We start from the raw sequence: 19,759 nt of genomic DNA, 5'->3' as shown, positions 1-19,759 counted from the left end.
AATCTACTGAAGCTTAATGCCAGAGAAAGAGTTCAGGAGAGGGCTTTCTGGTGAATATCAAAATCTGAATTTAAGCCACTAGCCATCTCCATGTGGTAACCTTGGAAGCCATTATGAAATAAATGTGTCTGCATGAGATTTTGTCCGTGCATTCTGTCCTTTGTTCCCTTATAAAATCAGTTTTTGTGTTTATCGCTCCTGACCCTGAGGAAACAGGATATTTTGGTTTACTTTTTGGATGTGTATTGCTCACTGAAGAAAATACAGTAACATCTCATAAAGTTCTGAAAGTAGAGGAAAGAATTTCCTGTGATTTCATCACCCTAAACAAGTAACCCTTGGATGTTTTTTGTGTCTCCTCCCTATCTTTGTTTGCGAACACAGCTTTTCCTGGTTGTGGGGGTAGCGTGCCATGGTCTCGTTTCAGCCTGCCTCTTTTTTCTCTCTTTTATAGAGCAAGAAGCTTTTCATGTTGTGATGCAGTTTGAATAAGTCTGCTTTCTTAGTGGTGCACGAAAGTGTATCTGATGACTTCTGCTGTAATTGACTCAGGCATTTTCTTGCTGGTAGACATTTTGGTTGCTTCCAGTATTACATTATTTTCAGTGAAACTGTAATGGGCAGCTTCACAAATACAGTGTTTTCTTTCTTTTGGCTTATTTCTTTAGGATAAGTTCCCAGAAGTGGAAATTTCTGGTTCAAAGGGTATGAACATTTTTTTTGTGACTCTACATATTGCCAAATTGCTTTCCCAATAGGCTATGCCCACTTTAAAGCACTTCAGCACTCTCTTAAGAAAGACTGACTTTCACAGCCATTTCCATGGCTTTAGTGGGCTTCTAACCTAAGTGACTGTTGTCTAAACTCAGCATCTTGCCAATATGGCAAGGAGAGGGGGCTCAAACTAAGCATTTGATCCAGGGCCAGTCACAGGGAAATACATGTCACCTGCAGCCATCTCTTTGCACCTTTGAGGTGGCCCCATGCTCAGGGGTGGTGGCTCCCCCATTTCCTGGGCTTGGGGAATGCAGGTGACTTGCCTGACTTCAGGTTGAGCCCAGGTGTGTCTCACAGGGAAATACATGTCACCTGCAGCCATCTCTTTGCACCTTTGAGGTGGCCCCATGCTCAGGGGTGGTGGCTCCCCCATTTCCTGGGCTTGGGGAATGCAGGTGACTTGCCTGACTTCAGGTTGAGCCCAGGTGTGTCTCACTCTGAAGCCATCCTCCTGTCCCACACATCGGACTCATTCTCCAGGACTCCTGGCCAGAGCTTTCTCCCAAGGGCATTGAAGCAAAGGCGAAGGCTTTGTATTTGAACTTGGTCAGCTGTCATCCCTCCCCAGATCTAATCTGTTCTTCCAGAGTCAGTCTTCCTGGTATTCTGTGGAAGCATCTAGAAGAATAATAACTCCTTTTTCTTTTTTAGTAAAACTTCCCAATTTTCATGTTTATTTAGCAAAGTAAAGAAAAGCACCAATAACAGCCTGGGTCCCAAGCCTTAAATCTTTTGAAGGCAAAGGCATGTGGTTAGCAGAACAGACTTTGGAGTCTGGTTTAAGTGAGTCATCTTGGGCAGACTGCCTAACATCCCTGGGCTTTGGTTTCCTGTCTGTAAAATGGGAACCATGTAGGGTCATCAAAGACTTAATTTAGATTACACAGCACAGCCCCTGCCAGCACCCATCTTGCCATGGGTGCGCAGAGTGGGGGTGACCATTTGAGGGGGCTGTGGGATGAATTTGGTGACCCTTATCCTGGTACCTTCCCTTTCTTTTGTGGATTCTCAGAGTTGTGGGGATGATGAGCGAGCCTGCAGAACCTGTGGATGGTCTGTACTAAGCCACACGTTTCTCTTTTTTCATCCCCCGATTAGGGTTCTGCTTGATTTCTTTGCCCTCAGAACCCTGAAAAGAATGGGGTTTTGACACAGAAGAATCATCCACTCAACTTGCAGCGACTGTGATGGGCCTTTTTCTTTCTTTTTCCCTCGTCTCCGAGGTCAGGACTGCTTATTTGAGAGCCAAAATGCCAAATAGTTCAAGTGGCCACCGACGCCTTGGGCTTTCTGCACTGGGGCTGGCGTGGGTGTTTGAATGTCCTTGTTGCTTGGTGAAGTGACACAAGCGTCAGCCATTCCCAGGCTCCACCCGCAGCCCCTCGGCTGTGCGCACTTAGACTGCCCGGCCCCCCTCCACTCCGGTTCTTCCTGAGTAAAATGTTGACAGTAAGGTGCACACAGTACCCAGCACACAATAGGTACTTAATAAATAAAAGGTGTTTTGATTTTTTTTAATGAAATGATACTTTTTTTTCTTCTGATTGTTGCAGATGGCTTTAGGAAGATTGTACTTTAAAAAAATGGTCACGAACAGTCAGCTCAGTGCTAACACCGCTGCTGCCATCACCACTGTCACCACCATCATAATATAAAAACCAATCTTTCTCTAGTGCTTTTGGTTGCTGGAGGGGAACACGTGACCTCAGAATAGGTCCAGGGGGTAGGATTGTTCTTCCAGTTTTGTCCATTAGGAGAGTAAGTCATTGGCCCAGGTCTACAACAGGTTCCAGGCCAAGGCGGGAGGAGGGTTTAGACTTTCTTGGTGGTGGGTTCTCTAGGAGCAAGTGCAAACCCAGCTCTTTGCAGACAGAAATTTGTCCCCGCCGCATGCTGCGTTGTTTCAGGAGGCACCTTGTCATATCGAGGGCAGCCTGCCTTCTCAGTGGGCCAGGCCTGTAGCCCTCGGAACTGTAAACAAGGAGACCCAAGAGTGGGCTGGGATTCATCTTTGTGTGGCTCACCAGTGGTGACAGTGGTTTGTCCCCATGCCCTCTTCCATGCCCAGCTGTTGAGTGACTGGAGTCCAGGATGGCCACCTCTTCATAGAGCGCATGCTGGTTGCTTGCCCACCAGCATTATATCAGAACCTCCTAGCAGCCCTGTGAGGAAGGGACTACTGCGTCTATTTCACAGATGAGGAAATTGCAGCTCAGGGAAGTCAGGGCCTTGCCCAGCATGGTGGAGCTGGGAGTCCAACCCAGACCTTTTATGCCTGGCTCCAGAGCTGTTGCCCTCAGGCAGGCCCATCAGCTAGGAGTCAGGGCAAGCGGCTTGGAGGCGGCCTCTCCTGTGGGCTGCCCTCTGCTTCCAGGCCTCTCGTGGGTGGGCAAGTCAGCCCTGAACTGGGACTCAAAGGGAGAATGCCTGCAGGGCAAGCTGGCCCGCAGTGAAGGCTGCTTTCCACACATGTTTTTCTGGCTTCCAAGGCCTGGGATTCTGCTGCTTTTCTGCTTTCTGGAAATGCCAGATGGCCGCACTGCTTCTGTCCAGAAAGCTGACTGGGTTGGAATAAAGGGCACTCGACACCGAGGCATTGCTCGCCTTTCAGGTGCTAGGTCTGCTGCCCCATCTTCCAGGGGGCCAAGATGAAGGGGCTGCCCAGGGAGGGGCAGGGGCAGGGTCTTATTCGGGCAGGGCTAGGTGGCGCCGAACCCCACAAGCTCTCACCCTCTTCTGTCTTCCCACCCACACTCAGTAGGTGGGACCTTGAAACTTTTTTACTCATGACCTGGGTTTCCAGATTCCGTGCTGGTTTAGTAGGAGGAGGCCTGGTGCCAGCCCTGCCTAGAGCCCGAGGGTTGGGCTGGTTACGGCACCGCCTGGGTCTCAGGGCCTTGTCTGTGAAGTGCGGCTGCCTGCTGAACAGGGGTGTCATGAAGGTCACATCACACTAGGGGACAGGTCCTGACAAATGACAGGTGCTCACTTGAGGCAAAGTGGCCCAAACCTGAACCCATGGATAACTGAAAATAGGCCATGCCCTTTTATTATTACTATTATTATTTTCAGTCGTGATCTGAAAACACCCAGGGCCATGATACAGGGAGAGGTGGGCTTTATTTTGCTTTGTTTTGTTTTGTTTTAATCAAGAGTCCTTGAGTGGTTTCTCCATACAGAGCATCTCACCAAAGTGACTGCAGTTTCCCTCTTCTCTGCTCTCTCAACTGTTCGTGCAGGCCATCCGGGTGTTCTTCATGCTCCGTTCCCTGTCGCTGCAACTACAAGGAGAGCCTGAGACCCAGCTGCCACTGACACGGGAGGAGGACTTGATCAAAACTGATGACGTCCTAGATCTGAGTGAGCTGGCCTTCCTGTCATGGCAGGGGTGGGGGGACACTGCCATGCTGACTGATGTGTCACCAGGAGGGTCCGTGTGCAACCTGCATTTTATACTGCAACTGATCAGTGACCATAAGCTTACAGAGCACGCATGTCCCACAAAACTTTTAAAGAAAGGGCCCTAGGTTCTGGGCACCTTGAAGTCAGTTTGCAGATTCTATTTTCTGGAGCCCAGGTACAGCTGTGCAGGTGGTTTGCTGACAGGTCTGTGCAAGGTGATTGAGAAAGATCTCAAGCAGGGGTGGCAGGGCTCCAGGCTCTCTGCCCTCCATGTAGTCATAGCTGCACCAGTTTGATTTGTTTGGAGGATTAAGGATTTTCTCTGTTCTTCTAATGATTAAAGGATTCTGCTGCTAAAAAAAAGAAAGCTTTCAAAAATGCAAATCACCAGCATTTTGGTAAAGATGAAGTTTTGGAGGCTGGAGAACCATGTGCTCAGGCTGCAGTTCTGGCTACTTATTTAACCATGAAGTACTTCAGTGTTCTTCTCTGCAGTACAAAGCTGAGATTTAAAGGATTCAAAAGATATAAAGCCTGGTCACGTTCTTGTAACCCTTTTCATATCTGCATTGCTGTCTCTCTCCTCCATTTGCTATGGAGCAAGTGCACACTGATGGACGAGATGGTTTTCTGTTTCCTACAGGCATTGTGATGTATTAGGACTCTTTGGTTATAAGAGAGGAAAACCCAACTTAGGCTGGCGTAAGAAAAAAGAAAGGGGAATTGGCTGATATAACTGGGAAGTACAGGAATAGTTCTGCCTTCAGGCATGGCTAGATCTAGGTACTCAGTCAGTGTCATCAGTAAGCTGCCACCCTCCATCTCTCAGCTTTGCTTTCCTCTGTTCTGGCTTCATCCTCAAAAGGGCTCTTACCAACCAGTGACAAGGCAGCCATCAGCAACTCTAAGATCTGCTGAACCAGCCAAGCAGCCCAAATAGAAACAGAGCTTCTCTTCCTCTATAAATTTTTAGAGAAGTCCAAAGCAGGGCTGTCATTGGCCTGATGTGGGTCATATGACCATCCTTGAACCAGTCAGTGGTCAGAGGAATGTTTTTCACTGATTGGCTAGGCTGAAGTCACATGCTCAATCTGGAGCTGGGAAATGGGTCCCATTCCTGTTGAACCCCATCACCTGAGAGGCAGGAAAGGAGAAGCTTTCAAAGGAAACTTACAAAGATGAGCTGGAAGCTGGGCAGGCAGGAACAGCAGACAGCCACTCTGTATGGTGGGGAGGGGGTCCTTGTTTTAAATTAGCTTTATTGAAATATAGTCTACATCCAATAAAATTCATCAAGCTTTACTGTACAATCATGAGTTTTGACAAAGCCATTCAGTCATGTGACTGACGATTGTGATATAGACCATCTGGCTTTTGAGCCAGACGTACCCTGCCCTGCTCTGTATTCCTTGAGCAAATGATTAAAACTCACAGGTTCTGTTTCCTCACTTGTGCAATAGGGATGATCTTTGCTATGTTATGGGGTTGTTTTGAGGACATGAGTGAAATACAGTCTGAAATACAATGTGACCAAGTGTGGTTCCTAGGATACACCTGTGCTCAGGAAACTGTGGGCTCAGGAAACTGTCACCGTAATTAAATGAGTTGATGCATATGAAGAGCAGAGCCTGCTGCCTGCCCCACAGGTTCTCAGTACGGGCATACCTTGTTTGATTGTGCTTCACTTCATCGCACTTCACAGGCCTTGCATTTTTTTTACAAATAGAAGGTTTGTACCAACCCTGCATCGAGCAAGTCTGTAGGTGCCATTTTTCCAACAGCATTTGCTCACTTTGTGTCTCTGTGTCACATTTTGGTAATTCTTTTGATATTTCAAACTTTTTCATTATTACATTTGTTATGGTGACCTGTGATCAGTGATTACGATTCGTTGAAAGCTCGGATATGGTTAGTATTTTTTAGCAATAAAATACTGGTATGTACATTTTTTTTAGACATAATTCTACTGCCTATTTAACAGACTACAGTATAGTGTAAATGTAACTTTTAGAGGCACTGGGAGACCAAAGCACCCATTTGACTCGCTCTATTGCAATAGCTGCCTTATTGCAGTATCTGCAGCAGGACCACAGTATCTCCAAAGTATGCCTGTAAATGGTTACTGTGGGTTTTACTTGTTTGCCCCACTTCTTTTTCTTGCCTTATTCTAGTTTATGCTCCTTTTTCCTTCTCTTTTGGAAGAACAAGGAAGCTATGTTCCCTCTATGTTCTGTGACCATGTCCTTCGACACTTTTCCCCTTGAGAAACGGCCACAGGGATTTCTGTAAGGGTTTAAATTGATTGAGTTGGCTGGAGAAGACCACAAACCAGTCTTTCTATGATTTGATTCAGGGAAAGAGAGGGAAACAGCTTGCTTTAAAGGGGTCCACTCCATCAGGGCAGCAAGAATGTTTGCATCCGTGAAATGGAATTAAATTTTATGATGGGAATTCACATCCTTTCCCTCTTCCCTCTAGGAATGGCCTGCTGAAATAAAGGTTAGAAGTACTTCACTTATCAATTTTAATTGATTAGATTGCTAGTTGAGATCACTTAAATGAGCCTTTTGGGTAGTTGGCCATTAAGAAAGTAATGGCTGGCTGTTTTTATCCAGCCTGATTGCAAAGTATGTCTTGTGCTACAGAGTGCACCATCCAGAAAATACTGGGAATTATGAGTCTTATGAGCACATGGTACTAGAATAAGATATATATGTGTTGTTGATTGATTTTTTTTTCTTAAATGCTAGAGCTTCTCACTTTCCAGTGGGGAAAAATTAACAAAATGCATTCCTTATATACAACACGTAGGAAGCCTCATAGTATAAGTGAAGGCATCCATATTTGCTGAACGATTGAAAGCGAGGCTTCTTAGGAGCACAGTGCTCTGTCTCCCTAATGAGCTGGAGGACACTGACTCAGGGAGAAATGTTTGGGTTGGTCAACTTTTATCTAAGGTCATATGGTCTGACAGCATAAAGGAATGCCAGCTCCCGCACAGCAGGAAGAGGTGACAAAGTGTATTTGCTAAACTTGTCACACTTTGGTAAGAAACCACAACATAAGAGTACTTAGAAGCCTTCTCGCTTGTCCATTGACCAGCAGCAGGCCTCTGGGCCAGGTGTAGCACGTGAGCTGCGGCAGGGTGGCTTCTGACAAAGAACGTCAGAGATGCCCTCACTCCTCATGGACGAAGTGAACTGTCTGTGCTTAAAACCTGTTTTGTTTTCTATGGAGAGGAGGTTGGTATGGGGCAGAGGTCATGAACTGGCAGCTATGAAGGTAGGAAGGAGGGGGTTGTGGGGGGAGACTAGGCTAGATAAAATAGGTTGGGTTTTTAGAGAGAATAGCACCTTGAATCTCCACGTATCTGGCCTTCAGCTTCAATGCTTAATGACCCTTGTGATCTCATTTCATCTGCCACACCATTCCTCTTTCTAAAACATGCCCCCATGCCTGTGTGTGAAGGCGCATGGAAGACATCATATTATTGCATCTATAAATACATCTCTCTCACAGATAAGGACTTTGGGTCTTAGTTTTACTGGTTGCCACCATCACAAACTGTGAGCTTCCTCAGCACTCCCCTCCCCGACGTGCTGCCCTGGGTGGGGCTGAGGGAAGGAAAGGCAGAGGGCAGCCCCCAGGGATGGGGCCTGTGCTCTTGTGTCTACTGCCAACCTGGCCTTTGATTTTGTAGCCCTTAGTGTAGTTGAAATAGTCAGCTTTGTGACCTTGCTCAGGGTGTTAATGCCTGTGAGGCTCAGTGGATGTGATTATGAAATGGTTCTGAGACTTTGCCAGGAGGGCTGTTGAAAATCAAATGAGATCATGTTCATAAAGCACACAGCATCATGCTTAGTACATAGTAGGTGCTCAGTGGATGAGAGCTGGCTGTCCCTGTTGCGGCCTCTGAATGAGCAAGACAGAACTCATACTGTGGGGCTCCTAGGGTTGGCATCTTCTGCTTTGATAACATTTTGAGGAACATATCCTAAAATACTTAAACCAATTCATCACTTATATGACCACACTGTTTTGAGGAATAAGAAAGACAACTGTGGCTGCTTGGGCACAGATGAAGGGCACTCCCGTCCAGGTGGGGCACCCCTGCACATTCCCCAAGGGGCCTGCCAGCTGACAGTCCCCATATGTGCTCTGAGGAGAGGCCAGGTTCCTGCCTGGATTGGCATTAGGCCTTCTGAAAGTAGTCTTGCCTGTTTCTAGATAACACGGACAGTCATGGGAGGGGGAAATTCCCCTACTATCCAGATACCCAAAGGAGACACAGGCAACCGGATACCCTCAGGAAACTCCTGGTTTCCTTCCTAGTCTTATCCACTTGGGCACTTGGCATTACATAGTTGAGTCTTACCTTGTGCTACCTGCCCCTCATCTTGTGTTCTGATTTTTAAAACCGTTCATGGAACCATTCAGTGAAATCCATCTATTCATTCAACTATTTATTGAGCACCTGCTGTATGCCAGGCACAGCGCTGGGAGCTGGGGTGTGATAGTGAGCCAAAGCCAAACTTAGTCTCTGCTCCTGTGACGCCCCCAGATGGGCAGGGGGACCAGAGGAGGACCACACACTGATAAATGCAGGTCCCTGGTTGGTCAAGGTGGCTCCATGGAGGTGATAAACAGGCTCCTGTGCAAGAGAATAACTGGCAGAAAAGACCTTAGAGGCAGGCCGGGGAAGGCCTCTCCAGAGAGGTGCCAGGCAAGAGGGGCCAGAAGATTCGATGAGAAGATCCAAAAATGAGGCCCACCAGCCAGAGAGAGCGGCAGAGGTGAGGCCACAAGGTGGGAGAGAGCTTGGCATGTCCCACGATCCTGAAGAAGGCCAGTGTGGCCAGCAGGTAAGGAGCAGTGGGGAGAGGGACTGACATGAACCAGATCTCAATTCCAGTGCCGTGAGAGGCTGTCAGCTGGATTCCGCAAGGACCTCTGTCCTGCGAGCACACTTCCAGAACTTGAACCGCCAGGCCGGTCAGTCCAGCAGAGGCCTGTGAGCCATATCAAAGATCTGGACAGGCAACGTGGGTCAGTGGTTATGAGCATGGGCTTGGGAGCCAGACCATGCCCAGAGGGCAATGCCAGCTCTGCCCCTTGCTCTTTGCCCCTTGCCAGTGTATAGGGCCTGCAGCAAGTAACTTAACCTGTTAGTACTTCAGTTTCCTCATCTGTAAGATAAGATTTGTTAGGAGAAATAAATGTGTTAATATATGTGAAGTGCCTAGAACAATGCCTGGCACAGTTGCAGGTTGGCCATTTAGGAGGTTGTGGCAGGGCCCTAGGAGCCAGAGTCAGTAGGGAGAGGGGAATGGCACATCATCTGGGGATACCATTTTGTGACTGACTTGCCGTGGCGATGCTGGAGATCCAGCTACACTCTGGGTTCTGAGTTTGGGGACCATCCAGGCAGCAAGGGGTGAGGGGACGGTGATCGTGTGATCCGGAGGCCTGGAGAAGGAGCTGGTTCCAAACCGAAGATGATGAGTCAGCTGTGTGGTCAGGTGAGAGGTGCTGGAAAGCTCAGCTGAGATGTCCAGGGAACGGGTGGGTCAGAAACCTCTTCACATCCGCCTCAGAAGCAGTTTTCCTTATTTCATAAATTTCAGAATTATTTTATTAGCTTGCATAATATTCCATTGGCTGAGATGTCTCATGTAACCATCCGCAGTTACTGGCATTTCCACTTTTGCTCCATTATAACCAAGATGGCCATTCCTCAGAAGGGCCCTGAAGCAATCTGTTAGCAGCCTAGAGTAGACGGTCTGTGAGAGAGGCCCAAAACCCCCAAAGAAATGTCCGCAGATGAGCAGGTCTGTGTACATTGGGGTCTGATTCCTCGCCTAGGCTTGGACACACTTGGGCTAGAAACAGCCCAGGGTTCCACATGGTCCCCAGTCTGTGGGACTTCACAGCCCAGTAAAATGCCAAAACACAAATAAAACCCAACAAAGCCTTTGCGGGTAGGATTGCCAACTTTTTATTTTACCAAGTAGTCTTTTTTTTTTTTTTTCAAGCATTTATGAACTATCATTTCATCAAAGAAAGGACACAGTGAATAGCAGATAAGCAGGAAGGGCATCGTTTCAGAATGAGGGACAGACTTTCCAAGGAACAGCAGTGGCATTTGTAGACCCACATTCTGTGCTTTAATGGGATTTGTTTAAAAGAAATTCACGTGCAGACCAGTCACAGGAACAAAAGCCAGTGTCTCTGTCTTTTAAAGATTAGTGTTACCGGGGAGGTGAACACTGATCACAGCAGCACACGGATCAAAGTCAGAAGGCCACCGTGCCAACTGCGGGAGAGCAGGTAGCAGGGTGGACCTTTCCGGAGGTCAGGGAGCTTCTGAGGGAGGCAGGACCATGTGAGGGCTGGCCGTGGGCATGGGTGCCAGGAAGGGGCCTGGCAGAAGCAAAGGTCGTGGGGCTGATGGGGAGTCAAGAAGATGAAAAATGGCACTGTGGCCGGAGGACAGGGCAGGAAAGAGGTCAGGCGGTGGTGAGGAGAGGTGGAGGAATTACCTCGGGCCTAGTGTGCAGGCCTTACAGGCGTATCAGGGATTGGAGGTTTTATCCTAAGAACAGGGAGGTGTGTTTTCAAGTGGGTGATAGGAGCAGATCTGTATCTCAGAAGCCCTGTCTGGTCCCAGTGCAGAGAGTAGATGATGGAGTCAGGGGGCGGCGTTGCAGCCGAGAGCCCCAAGGGGAGGCCCAGCCTGTGAGAGCCGTGCTGCAGAAACGTTGTCACAAAGGGGGTGCCCACGCAGTTCCCGCACAGTATGGTTTGCTCCAGCAGATTGTTCTTGAGGGAACAATTGTTTTGATGGCTTGCGCCCTTCCCACCAGTTGTTGAGCGCTGCTGCGTTCTACTCTGTGGCCTGAGTAGAGGGACTCTGTGCGTGGAGGCCCATGCTCTTTCATCCACCTTGTTCTCTGGAATCCAGGCCATCCTGCCTTTGAAGCTAACTATTAACAGTAATACTGTTTCAGTTGTGCTTGTCTCCTGGCGAGGCAGGCTGCTGTGGCCCTTCCCTCCGTGCTCCTGGCTGTTTCTAGCCCAACACCTGCCTGTTTAAGAAGGCATCTGAGGGTGTGGAGGAGGCCTTGGGTCCTAGAAAAATACAGCCTTAGGAGAGGACGGATGTGGCATCTGGACCCCAGCTCTGTCTCTGCCTGGTTTTGTGACCTTGGACAAATCGATTGGCCTCCCTGAGCCTCAGTTCCCTCACTGATAAAAGAGCAGCAAGCCCACTTAAGCAGGATTATTGTGAGGCAGGTGCGTGTAGAGGTTGCAGACTGCTGGCCTGCAAACACACAGGCCCACAGATACAGTTTGGTGGCTGACAGGTTCGCAAGCGAATTTTATGTTAGTTGCCAACTTTTTAAAATGAGGACATTTTATTGTACAAACCCAGATATCTGTCACTTTGAATATGGGACCGTCTGGTCCCACAGGGCTGCCTCTTTTCATGGACATGCGCCCTTCCCACCAGTTGTCCATCTCCAGCCATGAGCCTCCACTTAATTCTAGACCTGAGTACCCAGCTGCCTGCTTAGCATCTTGCGCTCACCGTGAATGCAGTTAGTGGAACTCGATTCCCCACAAACCCGCCTCCCCACAGCCTTCCTGTGTCCTAGGTGGTGGCAGTTCGGTGTTGGTGGCAGGAATCTTGGGCTCATCCTTGACTCCCCTCTTTCTCTCAAATTAGACTCCCAGTTGGTCAGCATCCCTTTTCATCTCTTCTGTTCAAACACATGCAGGATCTGCCTTGTGTCCCTGCCCCGGCCTAGCACTTGATTTGCCCAGCCGTCAGCTTTCAGCCTGGTGGCACAATAGCCTCTTAACCAGCCACTTCCTTCTGCCTTGTCCCCTACAGTTTATTTTTGACCAAGCATCTGGTGTCATCCTCTCCAAATATGTCCTGTCATTGCTCAAAGTGGCCTCCCTCCCGCTCTGACGAATAGCAGAGACCTTTACAACCACCCACGAGGCTGAGTCAGCAGGCACCTTGTAACTCCCTGTGATTCCTTTCTGTTCTTCAGACGCACCAAGCATGTTCCCACCTCAGGGCCTTTGCTCTGACTGTGTCCCCGCCCGCAAGCCACTCTCTCCCCAGAAAAGTGCAGCTGTGGGCACTTATAAGACTCACAGAAACCCGTGTGTGGCAGGCATACTTCCAATTCTCCGTCTGTATTCTAATTCAGGACCAAGTCCCCCATCTTTATTGTCCTTTTCTTTGTTGAAGCATATGGACGTGAATGTCCTGAACGACCCTGCTGTATCCCCTCCTTTCCCCAGTTCCTAGCACTCCGTGGGCTTCGTCCCAGTGCTCGTGGAGGGGAGAGCTTTGAGGCAAAGTGGGAGTCCCTGGCTGCATTCATCCGATTGCCTAGAGATTTGTTTCCAGCCAGAGTGTTATGAAGCTCCTCAAGCAAGTTGTATGGTTTGATTGTAAGCCCATGAAAATGTGAGTGAATCGATTTGTTTCTCTTGCAAGGCCAGTGAGAGTTTTGTGTTCCTATCCATCAATTCTGGAAAAAGCTGTATGTTGCCTTAATTTGCTTTTGGCCCAGTCATTGTCATGTGCCTCATCCTGGTGAAAGGGAGAAAATAGCACAAATAATAAAGCCTCTGAAAGACAAATCCAGAAGGTGGGACATTCTAGAAGACAACACTCTTGAGCTTTTCAAAAATGTGAATGTCCTAGAAGACAGAGATTGGGGGTGGGAGGGTGGGCGGTGCCGGAAGTACTGTTCTAGATGATTGACGTGAAGGAGGCATGACAGCTGTCAACATGGATTGGATCATGGATTGAGTGGGGAAAGGAGCTTTAAAGAACTTTTTAATTTTAATTGAGAACGTTTGCATCTAGATTGCAGTGGATAATATAATTGAGGTCACTATTACACTTCTGGAGTATGACAATGGCATTGTGATTCTGTGGGGTAATGTCCTTGTTCTTAGAAAGCACGGGCTGACATGCTTAGGGGTAAAGTGTCATGCTGTCTGCAAGTTTGGAATGAATCACAAAATAAAAATGGCCTGAGTGTGGGGTATAGGGAGACAGGAAGCAAATGCAGCTAAATATTAACAACTGATAAAGCCGGGTAAAGGGGATATGTGTGTTTATTGTACTATTCTTTAAACCTGTATGGAAGTTTGGCGTTTTTCGCAGAAGCTTAAGAAAGTGGCAAGAGAGAGGTCGAGTCCTTGAAAATCCAATATTTAATGAATGAGGAGTGTAATGGTTAGGGACAGGGCCCTGGATTCACAAAAAACCTAGGTTTAAATCCCAGCTGTGTGATTCTGGGCAAAGTAAGAAAGTTAACTAGACTGATCAGAAAAAGTTAACCTCTCTGAGCCTTTCTTCATCATCTGTAGAGTGGAAACGATAAGTGCCTGCTCTAAGACTGTTCTGTAGATTAAAAGAGAGAATTCATCAAAAATGCTGAGCAGCATCAATATGCAGAGGCTTCTCTCAGAAACACAGTCGTTAGCAGTCATCTCTGGACCACCTTTGGGCACTGGAGGATTTTCCTCCCCAGAAGGTTCTCTGTGGGAGTTCTGACAAACCAAAGCCTCGTGACTGTTTTTGCCCATTGGTCACACTGAAAAGTGGAGGAGTCCACACAGACTTGTTATTTAGATGGATAAAATTTTTGGAAAGATGACTTTCAGGAAAATGGGTACCAGCTGATTGCAGAAGAACTGAAACCTGCAGGGGAGGCTTGATTCAGACATAGATGGCTCTTCGGGGGCACTTTAAGTCAAGTGTTCAGGTCAGAGTCCCAGAGAACTGGTTTGTTTAGGGCAGAGGCCAAAGTGGACTCATGCTGTTAATGTGAAACCTGAGCGGCAAGTCCAGACATGGCATTGGAAGTCCAATCTGGTGGCAAGTGTGGTTTCATGGCTCTTTAGCCTGCACTTCCACACAAACTTTTGTTGTTAAAAAAAGTCCAGTCCCTAAAGGGTGTCCACCAACAGGTAGATGCGTTGGTGAAGCACCCTAATGGGCATCCCACCTGCCCGGCACCAACCTGCCAACTCCAGTCAGGGAGTCACTGGCCATCCCACCTGTGTAGCTCTGCACCCTCCCCTGCCCAGGGTCTCCTGTGTGGGATCCCAGCCCACAGCCCTGCACTACACTGCTGTTGTGGCTAAAAGGCACACGTAGCCCACCCACTATTACTGTCTGCCTGTAAACTTTCAGAGCTCCTGGGCACAGCCACCTGAGCGGCTGCTGGCCCTTCTTTCCTGCATTTGGTCTTGCTGCTCTGAGTCCTCCTGGCTGTGGTGCTGCCTGCAGGCTCCTGGACATGGCCTGCCTGCTGTCTCCCACCTCTTGGCCTTTGCCCGGCTCTCCCCTCTGCCTGCATTGCCCTCCCAGGCTCCACCCCCAACCTCCTTCCTCCTCACTGCCTAAGTAGGCAGCCCTCCTCCCCACGCCCCCAAGCACACCTCAAACACGCGCTGACACTGGTTTTTCTCTCTCCAGTGCCTGCACAGGGCCTGGCGCGTGGTAGGCACTCGAAGAAGGCTTGTTGGCTGAACTGATTAGAGCTTTAGCAGTTGCTTTAATTATTCGTAAACACCTAAGGCACTTTCACTAACATGAAACACAGAACATTAACATGAAAGTGGTATTTCTAAAGGTTGTCTTGAGTAATTTGAGGCAGTTGGACTGTGAGTTAAAAAAATAACGTCTGTTCATCATACCATACATTTGAATAGCCAGAGTTCCAGTGCAGACCCCACCCCTTAATGAAATACACCAAGAATCTTAGACCCACCTTGGTGTTTTCTGAAAATGTGAACTGCCTTAGTTTAAACAGTTGAGCTGCCCCAAATCATTTCACCTAAGGGCTAAATGAGTTTAGCTTTTCTGCTTCTCTCCTCTTGCTCCTCTTTGAAACCAGGCCCCCTCAAGACTGATGAGAAAAAGTCATGTTTGAATTAAACCACCTCTAAGGGAATGGAAAAGATGGAATTAACAGCATTCCCCCCTCCGTGAACAAGGTCGCTTCTCTGTGTGCTTGATGAATAATGTTTCTGGCCCCTTTTCAGAAATGAAGTAGAAATATGGAGAAATGAAATTTGTATCTTATAAAGTGACTGGAAATGTGATTATAATACAGCTGTCAGTTTTGCTCAAGTGGAAAATTTTTAAGTAAATCCAATTACAGCATTGTTTGGTTCTTTCAAAGCAGGGTGATGTAGCTGTTTCCTGCATATTGATTATTGGATTGGTACCTGTCTGCTGGACCCATTTTTTCCCTCAGTAGCTCTCATTGATGTGGTTTAATGTATATTCCTGTAATCTTTCCCTGTTTTATAAACTCACAATCATAATTGAGCTACATTAGACAGACATGCTCTGCTGAAATCACAAGGTCACCTAATGGCTGTGCCCCCTGTTGTTGGTTACGTCGTGAAGTAGTCCTAGGACAATTCTTCAGAAAAAAACAAAAATCGTTATTTTTTTCCTCCACAAAAACCTTCTAGATTCCATTCTATGCATTGAGGAAATGAGGCATTTGAGTAGTAGAGACTGGTTTTTGAGCTTTTCCTTCTTTGCCTGTTAAAATGAGCATTTCTACTGAAGGCACTCTACAGTTTAAGTATTTTTTCCAAATCCTGGTCCTTCCCATGTGTTTGAAAATGGGGCCACAGTTTTGATTTCTCTAATCAGAGGGGACCTGGTGGCTTATGTTTGCTCAAGGAGCAACGTCTTCTGAGACACGTCATAGCCCTTGAGAAATGGATGGATTTTGGATAGGCTGCAGCTCAGGGCAGCCAGGAGAGCCAGCGACGCTCCTGCTGGAAGTGGGTTCCCCACCCTGGCAGTCTAAGGCTCTGTGACCTTGGGGTGTCCCCTAAGTGTGGATCTCTCTGTTCCCCCTGGGGCTGTTGGGAGGGAGAGACACTGCCTGCCAAGCTGAGCTCAGTGTCAGGCATGACCTTATAGGACCCAGCCAGCAGAGGCCAACAAAGAAGCACCTCAAACCTGACAGTCTTCCCCAGATAATAAACGGAAACTCCGTCTTGTCGTCTTCAGGCCAGAGGCTCTGAGGCTCCTATCTTCTCTCTTTCATCCCTGTAACCACCAAGCTCTCTGCAAATACTGCCAGTTCAGACATTAGATGGGCCCAGAATCTGGCCCCTACTCCCCGCCTTCAGCACCTCCACCCTGGTCCAGGCTCTGGAAAGCACTCTCTGACCAGGATGCCAGTTTCCTTTCCACCAACATCCTGTGGCATCCCTTTAAAGTGGCCCTCAGAAGCCTCTAGAGACCCTGACTTCCCACCTCAGGGTCAGCCCCAGAGTCCTAACTGGGACCCACAGGGCCTGTCTGAGCACCCCGCCCTCCTCCTGCACCTCTCCCTTCTGTGCCGCTCCAGTCATAGGAACGTGGGAGATTCATGGTTTCCGGGGGGCTCCCCAGCCCCAGCTCTGCCTCTTGGTGCTGCTGACATGGGGCGGTGGCAGGGGGTAGGGCGGACAACAGTGAGCTGCCACAGGAAACAGGAATTCGTGGGGGGAGCAGGGTTCAGGGTTAACGTTGAGTTTCAAGACATCCCTCATATCAGCCCACTCGGTGGGGCTGTCTGGGGCTCTGCCTACACAGGGCTCCTTGCAGAAGCTGCTGGTCTCCCCGCCCACCACACGCCCACCTCCACCACCCCACACAGCCACCAGGGACCACACAGAACTACTCTGGCCTCTGAAGGAGAGGATTGGCTTTTGGCCCTGATACCTGCTCAACCACAGAACACCCAAAACAAATCTCTGGGGAGGCTGAAACAGCAGCAGACAGCGCGACATTTACAGGAGCAGGAGCAGCCTGGGACACGGGCGCCACCGTCCCCAGCACCTGTCCTGCTGAGTTCACTCTGCGTTCGGCCAGTCCTCACGCACCACCTGCCCCAGCTTCCCCCCGGGAAGAACAGGAATGGGGTTAGGGACCAGCACCTTGCTCCTGCCCTCTCTTAGGAGCCGACATGTTCCTTTCAGATTAGCGTTGTCGCCTAGTCCTACAGAAGGGCCAAAGTCAAGGCCTAGGAAGCATCTGGACTAACATGGAATGACCACTGAATCTCTGCTTTAAGAATATCAGGACATTAAGACTTATGGACTTCCTTAAGCAGTGTGATGCATGGTGCAGTCGGTGGTCTGGACTAATTTTTCAAATGAATGTCAACTGTTGTTTGCTAAGCTTTTAAGAAATGTACAGACTATGGATCTTGGAACATATAAAAGCTTAAATTGTCATGTTACTTTGACCTGCCTGAAAATAGAAGTGAAAATTGGTTTGCCATGCTGCCCTTGCATGTGGCTGCACATCAGAGGAACTGTTCTCAGGGTGTCTACCTTGCCCATGACTCCACAGGCCAGGGCTGTGGCCATAAGTGGTTTGTGGGAAAGCCGGCAGTTTCTAGCCCAGGGCTGTCTGTGTCAGAAGAAGGTGACAGTGGAGATCTTACACCCCAGTTAAAATCCCTTTAAGAGCTTCGAAAACTATCCCTGTGCAGCACCAACTCCAGAAGATTCTGGTCTACTTGTTCTGGGTGTGGGCCCTGGCATCTCTTATTTTTAAATGCTCCCTAGAGGATTCCATTGTGCAGCCACTGTTGAGAACCACTAGGTTGGACAGAGTGAAGAATGTTCTGGAACTTAACAATCCCTACTTTGCTGCTCTCCATGAATTCCAGTTGCCTCTCCGAGCTCCCCTTGCCCACGTCCTAATCAACCAGATTATGCTTTAGTGGCCTAATGCGGCTGTCATGTCTCTATCTCGGTTCTGAAATCTGCTCCGTGGAAACCCTGTGCTGCCCAAGTCACCCCTACAAACCCCTTGGGAAGGTGACATGTAAGAGAGTGACATCTCCCAATGAGTCTGACACTGCTGGTCTTCGCTGCAGGGCTGAAACAGTCCCTTTCCCTTAGCAGCAGAGGAAGAGGAGTTTGGCCGGTTGTCTGAGAGCAGTGTCTTCATCTGGGAGAACCCGCTGGGCACTGGGAGGGGTGCACAGGGAAGAGGCAGGAGAGGCCAAGCCCCATCTGCCCCGCAGGCCCACTCAGGGCCCATGCCTGTGAGTGGGGCGGCAGCCAGAGTAGCCTCTAGTCCTGAAGCTGCAACGTCTCTCTCCCCTCCCTTCAACCTGTGCCGTTGAGTTTGTGTAAGTTAATGGTGCAGGTGGTGTGCCTCTGCCTTGGTTAGAGACCGATCACATTTCCTCTCAAGCCCAGGGGCACCTTGTTGGAGAGAGGAAGGGCTCAGGTGAGGGGCTGGCCTCTCGGACCCTCCGCGCCCACTATACATGAGCTCAGGCAGCACTGAGCCTGAGCTGTGCTTTGCCTGCGTGTCCGACACAGGCTGGGCGAGAACACCCCTTGCCGAGCCCTAAATCTCTGCAGCACTGAAAGCCCAGCCCTTCTTCCCTGGCTCTCCGGTTCTCCTGAACTGGTGCCCATCCTGGAAACGACCTGCTCTGTGTCCAGCAGAGTCATCAAAATGCCTCCAAGCAGACAGCCGACCTGGAGGCTTAGAAGTCAGTTGGGACCAGCCCGCCTTCCCTGGTCTCCCAACTTTTTGAAGTCATTTGCTTATAATTAAGAGCTAAAAGTTCTCATCCCATCTTCCCTTCCTTCCTTGGTCTGCTTGGGGCCACCATTTTTTTATACCAGGCCCAAGGTGAGCTAGACCTTTCCTCCCCCTGCCAAATCCTCGTGCAGAAAAGCCCGTGCAGCTCCCTGGCCTTCACCTTGCCTCGTCCTGATTGTCTTTCGCAGTCACTGTTTTCATTAGCCAGACCCAGGCCTCCAAGTTTTATGATACGCTTTGCATTTGTCTAAATGCAGTTGGGGTTTTCCAGAGCTGTGCAAAGCCAGGAAATATGCATGTGATTTAAATGACTCCAGTTAACCTTTTACCCTTTAACTGGTTGCTCATAAAACTCACCTCTCTCCCAGTGATGGGTTGCATTCTCCAGAAAAGCAGAATTGACAAAGATCTACAGCTTTCTTTGTTCCATGCTGGGCTCCCTTCCCTCTGTTGCCTCCACTCCTATGAGCCCTGGTTCCCAGTACCCAAGTCTCATAGAGGAAGCTGGTGGTGGAAACGTGAGTCCCAGGCAGGGTCTAGTGGAAGTTCTAAGCGGACTGAAGCACCTTGTTGCCACTCCCTCAGGCCTCTCTGGGTCCCAGGCTTCAGTTGACTCCCTTCCTGTTCTGGTGTCTTCTGCTGGACCACACAGTAATGATAATAGCTACCCTCTGTTGGTCCATTTCCTCAGGCCAGGCCCTGCTGTAAGCATTTCACGAGGTTTGACTCATTTAACTCTCACACCCTGGACAGGTAGTCCTGTTATCATCCCCATTTTAAGGACAAGGAAGCCAAAGCACAGAGAAGCCTACAGTCACGTTCTGCCAGGCCGTGGGGGAGCCAGGACACAAACACAAGGTTGAAACATCAGAACGTGGACATCTAACCCTCGGCTAGGACTGCTCATCCACTCACTTGCCTACTACTAACCTCGCCAACCATCCATCCATCATTTATTGA

General features: G+C 48.9%; 1 protein-coding gene across 5 annotated transcripts in view; it reads left to right on the top strand.

Moving 5' to 3' along the window:
* CLEC16A (C-type lectin domain containing 16A) overlaps positions 1 to 19,759 on the top strand; it is a 198,912-nt gene that overhangs the window by 96,974 nt on the left and 82,179 nt on the right. For all 5 annotated transcript variants that reach the window (XM_057487585.1, XM_036928209.2, XM_036928207.2 and 2 more), the window contains one exon: positions 4,017 to 4,137. In XM_057487585.1, the coding sequence (XP_057343568.1) occupies positions 4,017 to 4,137 (121 nt within the window). The remainder of the gene's footprint in view (positions 1 to 4,016; positions 4,138 to 19,759) is intronic.

This window comes from Manis pentadactyla, chromosome 10 (genome assembly GCF_030020395.1).
Source record: "Manis pentadactyla isolate mManPen7 chromosome 10, mManPen7.hap1, whole genome shotgun sequence".
Taxonomy (NCBI): domain Eukaryota; kingdom Metazoa; phylum Chordata; class Mammalia; order Pholidota; family Manidae; genus Manis; species Manis pentadactyla.
The sequence above is the reverse complement of the archived record's forward strand: the minus strand, read 5'-3'. Positions and strand labels throughout refer to the sequence as shown.